Source organism: Chelon labrosus, assembly GCF_963514085.1.
Source record: "Chelon labrosus genome assembly, chromosome: 20".
In the NCBI taxonomy this organism is placed as follows: domain Eukaryota; kingdom Metazoa; phylum Chordata; class Actinopteri; order Mugiliformes; family Mugilidae; genus Chelon; species Chelon labrosus.
In genome coordinates this window covers 23,785,382-23,804,696 of record NC_140353.1, presented here as the reverse complement: position 1 = coordinate 23,804,696, position 19,315 = coordinate 23,785,382, and the positions used below count along the sequence as shown (strand labels likewise).

Genomic DNA, 19,315 nt, shown 5'->3' with positions numbered 1-19,315 from the left:
GTGTATACTCATCAAAGGACTAATAGTAAATCAATATGCCAAAATGCCCTGTGATAGACTGGCAAGGGTGACCTGTCAAATCCCTCTCGCCCAGTGACAGCTGAGATAGGCTCCAGTCCCCCCCCCCCCCAACCCTCCAGAGGACAAGCAGTTACAGAAGATGAATGAATGAATGAATGAATATGCCAAAATTGAGGAAACGTGAAGTCAGGACCTGCACAAACCCAGATTATACTTGCTACACATATTTTTTAGCTTAAGACAAAACTATGGGGTCCTGAGGAAGGTTGGAGAGAAAATGCCAGAGTAAAATCAGTGCTTTTCTGTGGTAATTGTAATTAATTGTAATTGTGCAAGTTCAATGCTATACTGAAATGCAACACTGCTGACATGCTGTGTGTGATATACAGTCTATTAGTCTAGTACACAGCAGCTCAAACAGCACTTTTAAACAGTGTTTTAAGCACCTGAGCTAGCATGGAAACTGGTAGTTTAGTTTATTAAGCTGACAACAACACCCGTCAGCCCTCTCAGGTCCCATTCAGACCGTACATTAACATCTATCCTGATCAATCCGATCGCAAGTGGCCAGCCAATACATGTGCACATTCGACACAATTTGGGACACATACAGTATATTATCATTTACAGCTGCTGTCTCCAGTGAATCGTTGCATCACAACCACAAACGACTGTTTGCTGTGCCGACGCCATGACTGTGGAAATGATACTTACTGGATTTTGGAATGAGCTGTAAAGAATCTTTCTCTCTCTGAAAGCACATGCGTTAAGTTATTATTCATTCACTGATTTCTGCCCTGATGTTAGTTCTTTTAGAGGCTTGCACAAAGCTCAGATTGTAACTGGAACCCTAAAATCTTCCATACACAACATCATTTCACTGCTGTGCTGTTTGAAGCAGTGACGGAAAAATCTCAGACAATAAAGGTAAATAAAGTCACCGGTAATTATCAAGGAAATACATAAATTAACTGCATGCAGCTCTTTACCCATCAGCGAAATCGCATCAATAATGTCAATATGTCGTTTTAATGATTATTACAAAATATTTCGAAAGGCTATCATTATGAATTTATTATGCCAAAATAACCTGAACTCACATTCCTCAAGTCCTCACATTATTTCTGTCATCTCTCCTTGTTCACCAGGACTAGAACGTCAGTGATACTTCATTAATCCAGTGTATTGTATGTATGTTCATGTTTGCAATTGGACTTCTCACACTCTTTGCTCTGCCCTGAACGTTCAATCCATGTAATGTGCCACAAACTCACTTTCCAGGATGTACATTAACCCTCTGAGAAAGCCTACATGAAAAGATTACTATTCCACCATGTCAGCCAACCTGCTTTATCAAATGAGCGAGGGCCCTCCAACCCGATGTTCCCATACTGCTGTTGTCAGAAATGTCAAGATGTGTTGTAGATTCATAGTACAAAATCATATCCAGCAAGGACGATGCTCCCTGGAACAGAAAAAAAAAAAAAAAAGTGAAGGAAAAAAATGAAGAAAGCAAGGCCCCAAATTTGACAGGAATGTTATGAAGTTTCTTTGGAAAGAAAAAAAAAAGTCTCTAATCTGATACAAGGCAAGGCCTGAATATGAAACTGTATTGGAACTGGAAGATGAAGACGAGGAAAATAAGTTTTGCTCATAAAACTCACATTTTCTTCCAGTTGGGCTGCCTGCAGATTGATGAAATCAAAGTGCAGCGATTTCAGGACGACTTCCAGAGCTTCACAGGAGCGGTGGTCTAATCGCTCACCTTGATGGAGGCAAGCAATCAAACAGAAGATAATTGGGAGGCTGTTTGCTAACAGGCAAAATTGCACCACTCTAAATGTGCTTTATTCTTTTTCTGAAATGAGCATTTCAGCAAAAATCACGACAAAACAACTTCCTTTATAGAGTAAGTTTATTTATGTGCATGTGTATGTTGTCTTTTAATAAAGTTCTGAGACTTAATCAGAGACAGAGAAAGAAAAATAATGATAACAGCTCCAGTTTTTCATGATTGGACTTCCAAGATGTGAATGCTTGAGTGTCCATTGATTTCCGTCTGCCTGCAGACCATTGTAATCAATAAACGTACCTGTACACACCAACACAACTTCTAAAACTGCCAAATGTTGTCTGATTACTTTACTTCCAAAACCACACTGAACGTGGAGTGAACAATGTACCAATATAGTACAGAAACATACAATAATGTATACATTGGCAATGTATTCTTATTACCACAACCCAGAGGTGGAATATAGTTAATTACAGTTACTCGTGGTCTACTTGAATATTTCCAATTGATTCAACTTTATACTTCTGCTCCACTACATATACATTTGCACATGTATTAAGGTAATTAAAAGCGTCACTTTCACCGGTTATTAAAATGCTACTTGATAATTAACATATATATGTTAAGAGTAACATAGGAAAGTGTATAATGTGCTCTTATTTACTATTTACTACCACAGTGTCCTGTATACTGATATCTCATCACCTTTCATTCATGCAATTAAACCCGTCCATTTCTTTATACCCACTACAGAAACGGAGGACTTTCTGAAGCTCCTGCTGCACCGCTAGCGTGCTGCACACACTGCACCCTCCGTGCAGAAACAGCTTGAGAGACAGATCATGCTAAAACTGTGTGCAGATTTTGTGTAACTAATGTTGAGTGCACTTCCTGAAACGCGCACAATCACATATGCCAAACCATTTGTGACAATAACACCTGAACGCATCTAGAGCCCCACTATAATTGTCATTCCCATGTGTATTGTAGTCAGTCCGTTGCCCTACAAACACAAGCTCCAGTCATCTGGGAATTATCCACTACCAGGACAGTTCCATCTCCAGAGCTACAGAGAGGGACTCTTGAACTGACTGAACTGTCATATTTTAGGCCGGTTATCTTCTCACTGACCAAATGTTCTGTTTGTTTCATTAAAACGTGAAGATTATTGATTATTAACACCCGGGGTACAGCATGTACCAAGTCTTTCTTGTTGTATCATTACTGACCTGGTATATATAATGAGTATATAATGTAGAACTTGACTGCACCATGTATACTGCATACACCATGGCACACAAGGATCAACTCAGCTCTATCTTCCTTTTATTAACTATAGTGTCAGAATCCAATCAGCATTATACATTGACAGTTTTAACTATGTGAAATTTAACTTTCTTCTTTTTAGCTTTTTAGTTTGACTTTATTCTGCTCCATAGTTTCATAAACAAATCCTATTGTTTTGAAATGATTGTTGGATTTTTAGGAGTGATTATCAGGGGCTACTGTTATCATTTTGTAATCTGATTACTGTGATGAGTCTCCTCCATAACTCATGGTGATTCTTACATATATTTGAAATTAATTTCTTAATGCACTTAAGAAATTACAATTAATATTTTGTAATCTGATTACCACTTCCCAGCCCAGATCAGAAGTCATACTTTGAATCAAGCTGTGACTGATCAGACAAATTCACGTGACTTTAAAGACTCTAAGAGTCCCCCTCCCCCCGCTCTCGCTCTCCTGGGTTAATTCTTATCTCCCCGGCCAAGAAGGGGAAATGATAATTACTATCATAATTATTTCCAAACTGATTTTTTCCCCCTTCTGTTTTAACAATAATCACTTAACTGAGCGATTGCAGAGGGCGTGTGGGGTGGAAGGAAGAGCCATCTGAAATCCCCTTTTTTTTAATCCGCCCTGCGTCGGGTAGATAATAAGGCAGCGACACCCGCAGTCAGATGTCATCAGTGCGTGACGGCAGTGACGCCCATCATGGCACAGCACACAACTTTAAACTGCTGCTGTATACAGATGTGTCTGCTGCTCCACTTCCACACTTCCAAAAACTTGTGGAGTTTTAATACCTTCAATCTGAAGACACATTGACCCCTACTCACCTGCACAAGACACTCTTTTGCATTCAATTTTAAATTTTAGCTTCAAATTTAGATTTAAGCTTAGTTTAATGCATGATCTAAAAATTTATGCAGAATAGGTTAATTCAGTGTAAGTGCAAAAGCTAAATTTTGTTTGGAATTGGTATATGGATTTTAGTTAGAGTTTAACAAGGATTACTTTAAGAAAACGGTCATATAATGACAATCAAATTAAGTTTGTGATGAAGATTTAGTATTTGGGATAAGATTGAACACTGGATTAGGTTAGGTTAAATATAGAGCTCCTATTAAATTTAAACTTTGAGTGTATGTTTAGCTTTAGCATTTGTATAAAATTAGTGATAGCGCTATAATCAAATTTAGGATTAACGTGTTGAGGATAAATTGTACACTAGTATTTTGGTTGGTTCAAAGATAAAAATAAAAATTGGGTTCAATGATATGTTTTGAACTAGGATTAGATTTAATGTATTGGAAGGTTTAAGATAAAATTATGAATAGGTTTCTTTAGCAGTACCACTAGCAGGTTTAAAGTGCCTCATTCAGTATTAGTTTTGGATGCAATAAATAAGATTATGATCAGGGTTTAAGTTAACAGTTACAGTAAAATTTGAATTTGGATTAGATTTATCTCATCCCAGGTGTCTCAAGCAAACTCAGTTTAGGAATGTTAATAATGACATTAAAGCTTAATGTAACTATTAAATGATCTCAATTTGATGTTTTTCTTTGGGAGTTTGTATCAGGATTTGGGTTAGTTGAACATAAGAGGTCCAAACATACTGTATTTTCAGCTTAGTTTTAAATTTTGTTCTGGTTCAGTTTGATTTGAATGCTGCAGGCACTGATTTCAGTAAGGTCTAGAAATTAGATTCATTTAAACCAGACTAAGGTAGGACTGGGTCAAGATTAGATTTGGGTTTGGTAATGAAATTTAAAATGACCAATAATCTAGTTATCTGCTTTATTTGGTGCTGTTTCACAGACAGTGGAAACGAAGTGGAATAATACTACCCCCATCGAGTCCAGTGATAGTTCTGAAAGATAGATTCCCACTGGTGAACCTTCGCTATGTTTAACAGATCATTCTGATAAATTAGCATGCCCAAACCGGTGCCAGGCTTTAAGATGAAATCTAAGAATGAGTGTGTGCTGTGTATGTTTGACAAATGTAAAATTATTTCTGGTGTGTTATTACAAATTTTCTATAATTACACTTTCATTGAATACATAAAACATCATAAAATCATTGAGTGTATTATGAATGTCACATAAAGTCCTCAGTCATATTTAATAATGATGGAGTGAGGCATTCAGCTTACCTTTGAGATCCAGACATTCAACGCTGCCACCTACACACACACCCTGCTGAGAGAGAGACAGAGAGAGAGAGAGAGAGAGAGAGAGAGAGAGAGGCAGAAGCAGGAGGTGTGAGGGAAAGGCGCGAACACACACACCAAACACACACACACACACACACACATAGATATCTGGCACCAGCAGTACGCCATCCACCCTCCCCGGTCTCTCTTTTTTTTTTTTTTCCGCACGGCCTCTCCATCCATGCCACACTGTACCGGTTTGATCAGGGAGGCTTATTGGATGCCAGAGTATGAATTATGAATTTCACACAGTTTACCGCCGCCGTTGATGGTGACACGGCGTCCTAATTAACCAGTGTATAATAATTAGAAACAGCTGGTCATCAGTTGATGTGTTCATTTGCCAGAGCCAGTGTTCCACATACATCTAATTTGACTGCATCAATCACTGGAGGTGGCAGATTTGTGCGGATAGTGGAAAACACGGATATTTTTTGATCATTTTTTTTCCCCCCGCTGACAAGCAAAACAAGGAAAGGGAACAGTGATTTTCTAAGTCCTTGCTTTAGTATATGACGGTATAAAAATCTGTGACATGGGATAATAGTGACTAGGTTTGGGTTAGTATATAGAACTGTTTTATGGCATTTAGTTATTTATTTATTTTTTAACATGACAGTGATTACCATGATGGCAGTGATGGAGGTTCTATTTTGACAATGCTGATTTTAAAGGCTGAGATATTCCTTATCAGTGATTAGGTGCTTCAAAATAAAAACTGTCAGATTTAGAGACGCTTAAAATACCAATTTGTGTGAGCTTCAGTCAGGCTCCCACGTCCACCAGGGGGCCCCAAAAGTGAGCAAATTAAAAACGTGGACTGCCCTTAGTTTCCTCTGCTCATTTGTACAGTTCACTGGAAGTAGAGCTGCTGAACACAGTGTTTACGTGATTAGTTTCTCTTTTCCTCTCTTTTTATGTATAAAAATGAGATGGTGTGTGAGGTTCCCAGTTCTGCTGAGGGCACTGCAAAGCCTAGCACTGGCCCTGTCATCACGTTCATAAGCCCGTGTCAGTCAAACCCAGGCTTTCTGAATGCCACCCCTACATCGACTCATCTTGGCTGGCTCGCTGAATTGCCGCCTTCTTATTTGCAAGCAGCGCGTTGTTTCCTCTCGTAGCTAAATATGATTCATTGTTCAAAGGGACACGGGGAGTACAAAAGGACTTGGAAGGCTTTCCTCGCTCGGCTCTCATGCTGCAGAGAGGAGAGCAAGGCGGGAGACAAAAGGATGGCGGCCATAATGTGCTCCCGTTGAAAGAATTAGACAGATCAATGGGACATAAATTGCACTGTTTATGTATACAAGAGGCTGGTGTGTAATTGGTAGAGGTGGTTGCATTTACCCCCGGAATTATCTTAACTTAGACACACATACGCACACACGCACAGACACATTTACTCATGCTCAAATGAGTTTGCAAGCACAATTACACACATTTTCACACACTGCGAGCGTATGTGTATGTATGTATCCATGCACTTATAAAGGAGGATGTCAGTCTCCGCGAGCTCAGATAGGAAGGAGAAGCGATGAAATTTCACCTCACTTGAGTTTCATTAAATGTTGTTTTTTATTAATATGATCCCGAAATACACCTAGGTAATCGGATTTGTGGGTCTGATTTTTTTATTTTTTTTAAAAGGAAGATTTAGGTCTTTTTTATAATACATGAATAAAATATGATCACTGCCTCTCCCATGACTGATCACAGGTATGTTTTGGTAATCCCAAGGCAACAATGAGCGATATAGATGAAAAGACAAAAAACCTGATAACCATTACATCGTGTGTAATAGAATATTTATTTTAAGATATATTACACGCTGCTTCAACCACATGGTTTGGTCTCGTTTACGTTATGCAGTAAGTCATTACTTTAAAAAAATATATAAAAAAATTACAGAAACCTCTGTCCGCCTTTTCTTTGCATCTGAAACCTCAGAAAGCCGCTGCTATTGGTGGTGAAACATTATCACGAGAGCATATCAAATACAATATATTCAAGTGTCGTCTCCTACTGCACCCTACACTTACGTATGTGTGGCTTACATGTAGATATGGATCATTCTCGGTGTATGAAAATAATACGGACCAAGAATGCGGTAAATGTGTGTTTATTCCAGACCCACGTCTCAAACCTGATTGGTGGATTCATTGTCTCTCACATTTACCATCCTCGTTATCAGTGTTAAAAGTTATCAGTCAGGGTCCTTCCATCCGTCTCAACCATAAAGTGTCCTTGTATACATGTCCTCGTTGGAAATATTAGTAGACAGAAAAAACACTGACCAAGTCCACGAGTATGATACTGTCCTTGTGTGATATCACGTGTGTTTAGATACAAATGTAAAATCCGTTATACAACATAGTAGAAAAATAACGCTCGCAGGCATTTGTCTTTTGTCCAACAATTTATCCTGATTTATAGCTGTTAAAAACACATTGATCTGCTCAGAGGTGACACCACTTCCAATTAACTGACTTCATTAAGATGTCATCACATATTGCAATGTGTAAAAATTTTAATATTGATAAATGGGAGTTTGGGAGGGGCTACGAGACTGTTTTATTGAGCTTCTTTAACATCACGTTTGGCAGCAGGGTTTTCAGCAATCTTGTAATAAACTGCCATCATGAGTGTTACTTGTAGAAACATTTCAGAACTGCATAAACTCCACATTCTGAGCACGAGGGCAAGACAAAGGCACTTTTGTTTGGTCATCTCCAGCATGGCCCATTCATATTTTTCACTGACTTTGCAAGCATTTGCGTTTATCACCTCTGAATGTTTTCAGTCTGTCACCACAATAACAAAAAGTCACTGTGTGCTGGCGTCCGGCTGGCAACTGCTTATGAAACCAGTTTGTTTGTGGCACCGAGCCAATGAGCAACACTCAGTAAGAATGTGCAAGCAACTGGCTGGCTACCCATATCACACTCCCAGATACGCACACACACGAAGAAAGAGACAGAAACACACATGCTCCACTTCCTCTTCCACACAAGGAATACAGTGGCGGCTGTTTTTCATCTTAATGAATTTCTGAACTTGTTCGTTCCCTCTCCGCTCGCCGCTGCTTCGTGGTGAAAGATGGAAACCGAAGGCGCCGGCTGCCAAGTCAATTGATGTGTCAGGAGGGAGAGAGGACAAAATGGAGTGATAAAAAGAAAAGCGTTCCCTCCCTCTCACTCTCTCACATACACTCACACAGGCAGCAGAAAAAGACAGAGAGAGGGGGGATCTGGTTTCCAAACTTGACTTCAACAGAAGTCATCTCTGGTGCATTCACTATTCTTCACTCAACCGTCCAGAGCTGCTCTGCCTCTCCGGGTGGCTTTGTATTAAAAACTGTTTGAGAGTTCCATTTTGTTTTTTAGCTCATTTAATTAACTGACAAAAAATATAAATAAATTAATATATCTTTAAATGTATTTTTAACATGTATTTCAGAGCTCTTTGGGGTTAAAAATCACCCACACATTTCCCTTTTAGCATCTTCTGCAATAAAGGATAAATTATTTAAAATAACACGACCTTTTATCTCACACCCTTTGAAGGCGGCAAATTAAAAATGTAAATTGGGACCTAATTAATATGCAAATATATTCATTCGCTGTTAACAATTAGCAATTAAAGATGCAGTGTCTAGAAAGAGCACAGACAAAATTAGTAACTTCATTTATCATTTAAAAAAAAAAACAGATCTAAAAACGTACATAAAATTCTAATTGACTTTCACAGTATTTCCCACTGTCACTGCCTTTGTTCGTCTACGGCGGTTTTGAAACACATGATAGTGTGCATTTAGTGACTTAATTAATGCCACTTTGTGTAAAATATACTGTCCCTTTAAATGGTTGATGTCAGTCTGATCTGTGTGTTAGGGTGTTTTGTTCATTTAACTCTCAGCTGAATTCCAGATTCACTTCTGCAAGTTTCACACTGTGATGCTATCAGCTGGGTTGCTTCAGTCTTTTGCATGTTGGTTGAAAAAAAAAATAAAAAAAAGAACACGGCAAGAGTGATTATGTTAAAGACTTCAAATGAGAACTATGTTTTTAAAATTAGCATTAAAATGCAAGGTCTGTATTTAATTAAAAGTGGACTACCAAAACAACAATTTTAATTATTGGTAATGATTCTTAAATATTCCATCATTTCAGCCCGTCTAACTGCCATGTTCACCAAAGGCATTTAGGCAGAGAACGTCTAGGCCAAGGGATGCTGAGAGCAGGGCTTCATCGAGGTCTGATCATTGGCAAAGATATTTGATTTGATTTCATTTACTTTAATGCTGGTCTCAGAGTTAAAATAAATAAGAATAAAAAACTTAGTTATACATACACAGACATGTAGATGAGTGTGGATACACATGGCTGAAGCTACAGTTCGGATGGCCTGTTTTCAGTGCTTTTATAGGAATTCTGGGGCTTTTTCAATATGAAGAATTGGAAGCAAAAATGTCCATATGGTGTAGTTCATGGATGACTCCTGTATTTTTGACAAAATATAGTCTACATATTAAGCCTTACAAAACAAAAATGACTGACCTTAATGACTGACCTTAATGACTGACCGGAAAATGAAGAAAACGTGCCCTTCTTTGTTGAATTGCTCCTTCACAGGCTAGTTTGCGTGAAAAAGTGATCAGCAGACATTTTGTTCACAGATCAGCTCTCTCTCAGGTCAAGCATCTAAAAAGAACTGACTGACAACACTTCTGTTAGTTTGGTAGAATGATTGCTCTTGAATTGTCACAGTGCCTTGTCCTTGTCTTTGTCATTCTCTCTGTTATCCTCTCTTCCTCCAACCCCCATCCCAGTATTACCTACTGTCCTTGTCAAATGCAGCACATTTGTTGTGCACACATTTTAAAACCATAATTTACAAAATTCACAGGAATGATGATAAACTTTTTTTTTTTTTTTTTTTAAACAAATGCACAGAGGAGTCACTGTGTCACTTAAGTTGGGTCACTAAGGTCGCATTTTGACACCAGAGCCAGCTCCACTCCTCTGTGGTCAAACATATCTTTTCAAATGTGTATTTCCAAGAAACAGTGTGGAGTACTGTGAGCACCGCAGCCTAAATCCCACCCTCCACCACGCTATTTGGATGAAAGCAGACATCTCAGAGGCACATGTATGAAAAACAAAGCCATTAAGGAGTGAGCAGCCTACATCCACTACATTAAAAGCAAAACGTGCACGATTAGCACATGATTAACATGAGCACGAGCTGACAGATGTAGAGATTAGACAGATTGCTTTTTTTAAAAAAGTGGTCATTTTGATAACAGAGCCTGTAATATTATCCTACTAATAAAAGCACTCATACTACGTGTGCGGCCACCCAACCATGCCAATTCAATTCACCCTAATAGGGCACTAGGAGCAGTGCATCACACATGCCATTCACTTTAACTGCAACTGCTCCCAATTCAATTAGATGCAGAGAATGTAAAAGAGACTCTTTTACACATAGACGAGGTTTTATCCTTTTTCAGTTATGCACGCTGTTTCCCAAATGGCATTAAAGCGAAATCGTGTAAAACTACAATGGAAAGTCTGTGTTTTTTAAATAAAGTGTGTGTGTGACTCTCTCTGTGCGTGTGTGTGCATGAAGGCCGTCTGAATGACAGTCTGGAGTGTGTTAGCAGCAGGTCCCGTGGTGATCCTCATCCCGACCTACACTCCCTGCTTCTTCTTTTTATTTCTTTTTTTTCTCCTCTCTCTCTCTCTCTCTCCCTTTCCATGATCACCGCGGCTGCCGCTCTACACCATTTCAAATGCACCACTAAGTGCCCCGTTATCACCGTCTCGGCCTGTAATGAGAGGAGCGACATATGTCCGGTCCCCCTGCTGTTTCCTGATAAGCCCGCGCATTCAGACGCATGCGGGAACACTCCTCCACCTCCTCCCCTCCACCTCTCAGCGCTTTTATTTTGCATGCAAAACCTGCTAACAACCACCAAGGAAAATAGTGTGGCACTTACTTAGTGACATTTACCTCGCTGCCGACTATTCCACACACGAGGGGGTGCCGCAATAACAATCAGCATGCATTTAATTTAAAAGAAAAAAAATCTTCCCTTTAGAATTACACAGGCAGGAAGAGATATAGCTCTCTCTCTCTCTCTCTCTCTCTCTCTCTCTGTGTGTGTGTGTGGATGTGTGGGTGTGTGTGCGTGGGTATGTGTGTGTGTGAGGAGCTATAACAGTTGTGCCGGCAGACTTCCGCAGTGCAACATTAATGCTAATCAAAAGAGCTGAGAAAGCAGCGGTGGTCTGTAAAAACAGATTTTCTCTTGTCTTTTCATTTCTGGAGGGATTCTGTATTTTCTCTCCCCCGTCCTCCCTCCCTCCCTCCCTCCCCCTCCTTTCTCGGAGGGTTTTATCCAGGGGAAATAACATTTCAGGGAATTGAATCTGACCCTGAATTCAACAGAGCCACATTGTCATGTTATTTCTTATTTTTTCCTTAGCTCTTGGATAAATAATGAAAGTTAAGTTGTGGTAATTGATTTCTCTTCAGTCCACTCAACTGAATAATCTGCAAGGGAAACAACCACTAAGCCATTCATTAGAAGATTTGCCAACATGCAACTAATTCTAAGCTTATACTCTCCAAACATCACGGAAAGAATACAAACTCATAGTTAAAGCTTGCTTAATCTAGAATGCTTTTGTGTTTGAAAGGTTGGAAAATACTACACTTGAAGCCTAAAAATGTTTTTTTTTTTTTCTCTGAAAACTGAAAAAAATCGTTCAATTGAAATAATGTGTATCTGTCACTTTAACTTAAACTGATGCATGTCATCAAAATACTAGGATGCTAATTATTTGTCATAAATTACTGAAGAAATTCTTAGAAAAGACAAGACTGTCAGTGAGATCAAGAGCGAATAAAGCTACACCTGAAAAAAAAAAGAAAAAGGTTGTTGTTCATGACACTACAGTACCATCCAAACAATTATGGTGTCAGTATGCATGTGCATCAATAGCTAACTTAAAATGTGTCATTAATTTGAAACTGTGTGAGTCCTTGTGGTTTTTTCTCTTTCAGTCTTTATTTGACGATAAAGATTAAAAAAAGGCTTGGTCTAAGCAAGAAAACAAGAACTTTACTGTACCACCAGCGTGTCTCCTCATGTGTTTCAGAGTCATTTCTCTATTATAAATCACTGCAGTTAAGCTCTTCCCTTGTGCCAAAACAGTCATGTAGAGAAGGAGCCTGATAATCACAATTACCTTTCTAATCACAGGGCGAGCCAAACAGAAACACAGACACTTCACAGTTTGCACAGTGAAATCAGAGAATTTAAGCATGGCGGCCTTCGCCCCCGCTGGCTCCAACCTATTATTGTTTACCACTCCTATGAAGATGTCACCAACAGCAATACTGCTTTATCCACTTATAACATTTCAAAGGAGTGCAAAGTGCCCCAAGGGTGCAATAAAAACAGCTTTAAATAGTCTTCAACGTTGGTCCTTGGGGGACTCACCCCTCTCCTTAAAAGACCTAATTTAATAAATTTGCTCTTTAGGCGTTTATCTTTTCGATTTGCATCGTCTTATTATGGATTCATTCGCATGCAGCCCTTTTGGTCTAAATATTGCCCCTCTTAGCTAATGCTTAACCATACATATTTTACACTTTCAGGAGGACCACCTACATTCGTTTCTAATGCAACTGGGTTCATTAGCACCTCAGAGATAATACGGCGGCTGTATGATTAATGTAAGCACTTCTTAGTCTCTAATTTTCCACAAATAATTCTCCTTGATCTCAAATGAAATTTATGCAGGGGAGAGGGGAGCAGTGTGCTTTAACATGGCTGGTCTAAGTAAAGTAAGTATGTACATAAAATGAATTATAAATGGCAAAGTGTGTGTTTCAAGTGTGGTTAAGAAAAAATGTGAGAGTTGATTTCATCGGAGGCGACAAAAAGAGAGATGTTCACTTAGAAAGAAAATATTTTTTAATGCTTGTGCGAATAATAATGATCAATAAGAATTTATAGAGCACTTTTAATCTCACATTACAAAGTGCTTCATGCAAGAATTTCAATGAGCAGATCATCAAATCAAGTACAACAATGACCCTGTAAGAAAAATGTAACTTCAGCAACTAACCCAACTATTGAAAATACACAAAACCTGCAACTAAACACAGAAGTGGAGATCACTGATCCTGCTGACCTGATTTCCACAGGTACCTTGTTCCTTAGCTGCATAGTTCTGTTTGTTAATAAATTGTCAAAATTTTCAGTGGTACCTCTGAAACAGATAAGAGCCCTCTGCCTACATGCACCTCAGCCTACATGCACATGCAGGCATATACTTTATGTGTCAAAGGCCCGTTCAGACCTTGCCTTAACATCCTCCCTGGGCAATCGGATAACAAGCTTAAAGTACAGGTATAAACACACCTAAGACACATTGAGGACGCAGTTGAGTCATCCCAGCTCAGACCAGATTTGGAGGTGTTCCATGAGAGACAGCTGCGGTTAAAATATTCTACTGCACCACAAATGTTACATACAGAGCAAATACGAACTCAACTGCTGGCTGGGAACGCATGGATTCACATTTTAATGCCAGGTGTAAAAACGGGGAATCTGATCACAAGTGACCAGCGTAAAGTACAGGTGTGACCTCACCCAGGACGCATTTGAGAGATCTGATCTCTTGGAGGTGGTCTAGGTCTCACTTTTCCACGTTTGACTTAATTCCTTTGGTAGTGTGACCACACAATGTGTCCTGAGTCACGTTAAAGACCATCTACTCAACCGGGGTGCTCTTGCATCAGCAGAGTTTTGAGACATTCATTCAGAAAAAAAATTAAAACACAACCGCTATTATAAGTGATCACTTGAAAAGGAAAAAGCACCATAAGTGATGTTTGTACATTATTAATGAGAGGCTTAATATTCTGTCCTTGTAGCTGTTAACTTAGTAAATACAAAGTAAATCTAAATGAGAACAAACTAATGAAAGTAATTCATATGAGTACACTGTGTGTGATTCTGTCATTAAATAACGTATTGTCATTGTGATGTATAAGGAGCCACTTAGGTATCCCCAAGACCCGACCCAAATGCAGACACTAACACAAAGTCAGGCAATCGAACAATTTAATAAAAGGGAGAAAACAAAAACACAAAGAGGTTGGTAAAGGTTGATCAAGCCAATTGACTTGTCAAGGTGTGCCTGATAGAAGTCCCTAATGAGCTGGATGTCCAGGATGAGGGATTTAGAGAACCAAGAGCACTCCTCTGGACAATAACCCTCCCAGTCAATGACGTACTACAGGCCCCGACCCTGAAGGAGGACATCCAGGAGACAGTGAACGGTGAAGGCTGACCAGTCATTCTGGCTGGCCTTAGGTAAATGGGTCCCTCCATATGAGCTGGGTTCTGCTCAAGGTTTCTTCCTGTTAAAACTGAGTTTTTCCTTGCCACCGTCGCCTTCAGGCTTGCTCTGGGGGTTTCAGGCCGGGTTTTGTAAAGCGTCTTGAGACGATTTATATTGTTATTGATGCTATATAAATAAGTTTTAATTGAATTGAATCGAATTGAATTCACCACCTGGGTGGGTGGAGGGGAAATGATAGTAGAGCTTAAGGGACTGGTGACCACAGGTTTTAACAGAGATACATGAAGTGTAGAGAACTAGGTAGCCTGAGACAGAAACAGGATTATTTATCTTCTCAATCACAAAAGGACCAATGAACCCCGGAATTAGCTTTTTGAGCTCAGTTTTTAATGGAATGTTTCTAGAATTTAACCAAACTTTCTGACCAGGAGTGTAATCAGGGGCTAGGGTCGTCAGCCTTCGTCAGTCCGCCCATCTGTATATTGGAGTTCTGGGAGGTCCCTGTGGAGGTGAAGCCACCCTAAATCATAACATTTCCACCACTGTGTTTCACAGTTGGTTTGAGGTTGTTCTCCTGAAAAGCTGTCTTTGGTCTGGACCAAACATGTTATGTTGACCAAAAACTTTCCAGAGCACATTACTGCAAATGGCAACTGTTTGGGTCCCCTGCCGGTCAAATGTAATCTCTTTGTGATTATAAACCCATGATTTTTCAAATGCACTTTGACAGTTGCAAGAATTGCCCGTTGATCCAAACCCCTGATTCAAACTGTATGGATTTGAGGGTGTGATACATATAGGTACTTGTTTTTTCAATGTGATTTGTTTATTTCACTGATTTATCAAATTTGCGTGAACATCATGATTTGAAGATTTGCTTTGTTTTCTGTCTGAACATACAGTACCTTAAAAGTGCTCATACAAATTCAGACTGAAGAGGATATTTTGTCTGACTGACAGTCCAAAAATCAAGCATATTCGGAACTGGCCTTAGGCAGATGGGTCCCTCCATATGAGCTGGGTCCTACTCAAGGTTTCTTCCCGTTAAAAGGGAGTTTTTCCTTGCCACCGTCGCCTTCAGACTTGCTCTGGGGGTTTCAGGCCGAGTTTTGTAAAGCGTCTTGAGACAATTTGTATTGTTATTGACGCTATATAAATAAAACTGAATTGAATTGAACTGAACATTCAGTAAACTCCTCCAAGCATTTCTTCAGTGTGTGTACCAAACAACAGGAAGCCACACACAGAACAGAACAGCCAGTACCAAACAATGACATACTATTGTTGCCAAGTGAAAGTGCAGCAGTTTCATTACAGTTAATGTGTTTGTGGAAAACTCACCCATGGAAAAATGAAAAAAATAAATACATCAGAGAGAAACAGAACTACATAATCATAATGTAAATCACTGTTAGTTTATAAATTAATACCTTGTCTCAATATTAATTTCCAGCGCTGTACACTTTTACCAGCATGTTGTTTACAGCTGCATTTTTTGCATTCACATTATCTCCAGCCATGCCTAGCAGTTAACCTGCTCTTAGCCTCTTGTTTGGAGTAGAAATGCTGTTAGCACTCTGCCACAATAAGCCTGATTGAAACTGATGGAATAAAATCATTTAAATTATGCAAGGGATTTTAGTATGTGCATACACAAACTGAGTCAATGTGAGCAAGCACCTGTGTTGGCGCTGCCAAATCAATATTTCTATGAATTTGTGAGCTTGTACTGTCAGAGGAAGGTGTCTTTGTTTTCTCGAAACCTTGAGTTTGCAGTGAGCTCTGACAGTGTATGAGTTTCAAATAACACCAGGTTATAGTGCTGATATTGATCCCTTTTGGAGTGCCATGATATCAATGCATGTTACACTTACTTTATCAGCAGAGTTGCTGATGTTGCATAGAAGAACAGGGTTACAGACTTTTCTTTAAACCTATATTTCTCTTTACAGGCTTAATTTCTGTGTGTGTTTGGACATCTTGCATTTATGTCTTGCATATCTCTTGACTTAAAACTTATTTTAAAGTTAGGAAAACAAATAACTATATAGTTAACCCTTTTTTTGTTTAGCAACTCTGCATTAATGGGCACATGTCTTGTTTTTCCCAACCAGTTTGTTTCATTTGAATTATTTTTAAAGATCTTTATAGATCTTAAATCTGCAGAGTTCATCTGCTGAAGAAGATCATGTAATATAATAAACAGCTCTTGAAGTAATTTCTGAGATGACCTTGTGATCTGTGTGGTGAATTTTCAACTGCTGCATACAACAGACAAATTTTGAAAACTGTGGTAAAAAACTGGTCACACACACACTGACACTGATTATCAAAAAGCATTCGCATCAGTTTTAGAATTATTCTCATGCTTAACCTCAGAATTGCTACACTTTGTCTTAGATTAGGTAAGGTATGCAGTCAGAGAAAAAATATCTCACAGTAATAGGAATAGAGCAGGTCTTTAGTTTCTACACAATTCAGTTAAATTATTTTCCTGACATTACATCCTGAGGGATACACACTTGCTCCATGTCATAGAAAGTTTGTGCGCAGCAGAAAGAGCAGGGAACAGCAATGATGCGAGCCAGTGTAAACAGCACCAACCCAATCTTCAACAGTATATCCAAAAAATAAATAAATAAATAAATAAAAAATCATGCCTCATGTAGTTTGTTCAACATGATGTGGAGCCACGTACCTGGAGCTGCTGCAGGATGTGCTCTCTGGGTTGGACCTGGTGTCTGCTGCAGCTCTGCTGGTAAGCCACCATTACCTCTGTCAAGGTGGGGCAGCTGCCAACTAAAATAGAAGAATACACTAATTCAACACTTCAATGTCTCTACATCCCAGTGAGCTACCAGTAACCATTCAAAAGTGCTTAAGGGGCTCAGAAATGCCATATGGTAAATTTGATGCTTTGATGCGTGCACATGTGTGTGCGTGTGGGTGGGTGTGTGCGTGTATGTGTGTGTGTACTACAGGGAAGACAGCCATCAGAGAGAATGACATGAATGTCGCCTGTACATTCAATCAACTCATCTCGATTTATCAAGCACAGCTTTATGGGACAGACAGCTAAATGACTAAATATATTGATTGCCAATAACTGACAAAACACTAGATACAATTGTTTGTAGAAACTATGAATGAGTGCTTATGTTCCCTTTTAGAGGAGGCACCAAAAGTATTTGGTTAGATTTCAGAAAAGATCATGGCTTGGGTTAAAAGAGACTCTCTCACACAGTTACGAAGGCAAACTTCTTCAACTTTTCCAAGTTTTTCTGCCATTTTCTCCGCTACCATGACGACAAGATTTTGAATGCACCTATTCACATGACTGCAGGAGAGCGTGCTGCTATGTAAATACATTTTTTTCAATTGCCTAAACAAATCTTCAAATAAAACCCATATTATCCTTGAAAATGGGTTACACTTGATATATTTTGGCACAATTCCAGCTAATAATGATAATAATGATAAAACAGGAATACATGGTATATAACAATTTGGAGAGGCATTTCAAGTCAGCTCTTAAGAACCAGTGGCATATTTTACATATTTTAGTCATGCAAGAATCAAATTACACTGAGTACCTTTGGCTCTGAAATGCATATGGTACATTGGACTATTTGGGAACAGGGACCATAACACTTTTCTCCATGATCAGTTTCGAAGTATTTGTGTTGAGGTGAGCTGGTGTGTTTTGAACTTGCGACAGTTGGCTCATTGTTTCAGTGCCTAAATACATGACACGATAATACAGACGTGCATTTGCTTAGTTCAGTTTTTTAAATGATCGAGGTTTTTGATGACAGCTCCGCTGATGTACTGTACCTGAAGCTGCTGATTAGGCGGGGATAGATTTTTGTGCCTTTCATAGTCGTTTAAAGCAAAACATGACACGGAATTAACATTAGATATGAGCCTGAAATGTCATAATGTTCAAAATAAAATCATTTGGCATCCAGTTAGTACTGACTCTGAGGTTTTCTTCAGTGTATCTCTTTATTTCCATTTTACTTGGGTAACATATTGCTTTGTTATTCTTATTTCTATGTTGTTCTGTCTACTATTCAAATGTACGGCTAGATGGATTGCATTATGATCTGTGAAATCAGCCACCACAACTTTACAGTCTTTCACCCTAATAGTCCAGGCAAAGTAGCGTTTTACGACAGACTAATTGTAAAAGAATTTTTTTTAGCATAGATATTTTCTATGAGGTGTCCAAAACAACATACTAAAAGTCCTAAGAAATCCTAGTTGAGGAAATATGTTAATTTCTCATCAATCCGAAATGTGTGCCATAAGGCCAGGTAACAATACATCCCAATGGGGCTATTTTTTTTCCTTTACTCCTATCAAAATGAGACTTTTCACAATGAAAGTACCAATGAAAAGTAACATTTTTTGTATTACAAGTTTCTTTGAAAATGTATTTTAATATGCAAATGAGCTATACACTAATCAAATATGCCCAAAATACAACCTAAAATTAACTTTTTTTACGCCAGACTAATTGTAAAAGAAATTTTTTTAGCATAGATCATTTCAATGAGGTGTCCAGAACAACATAGTAAAAGTCCTAAGAAATCCTAGTTGAGGAAATAT

General features: G+C 38.8%; 1 protein-coding gene across 1 annotated transcript in view; it reads right to left on the bottom strand.

Annotated features, from left to right (window-relative positions):
* Positions 1 to 19,315, bottom strand: part of LOC311505284 (uncharacterized protein) — a 67,402-nt gene that overhangs the window by 39,404 nt on the left and 8,683 nt on the right. Inside the window, exons 2-5 of the mRNA XM_084568765.1 lie at positions 17,403 to 17,503; positions 5,262 to 5,307; positions 1,686 to 1,786; positions 1,367 to 1,486 (exon numbers count right to left, since the gene is read on the bottom strand). Of these exons, the coding sequence (XP_084424891.1) occupies positions 1,367 to 1,486; positions 1,686 to 1,786; positions 5,262 to 5,307; positions 17,403 to 17,503 (368 nt within the window). The remainder of the gene's footprint in view (positions 1 to 1,366; positions 1,487 to 1,685; positions 1,787 to 5,261; positions 5,308 to 17,402; positions 17,504 to 19,315) is intronic.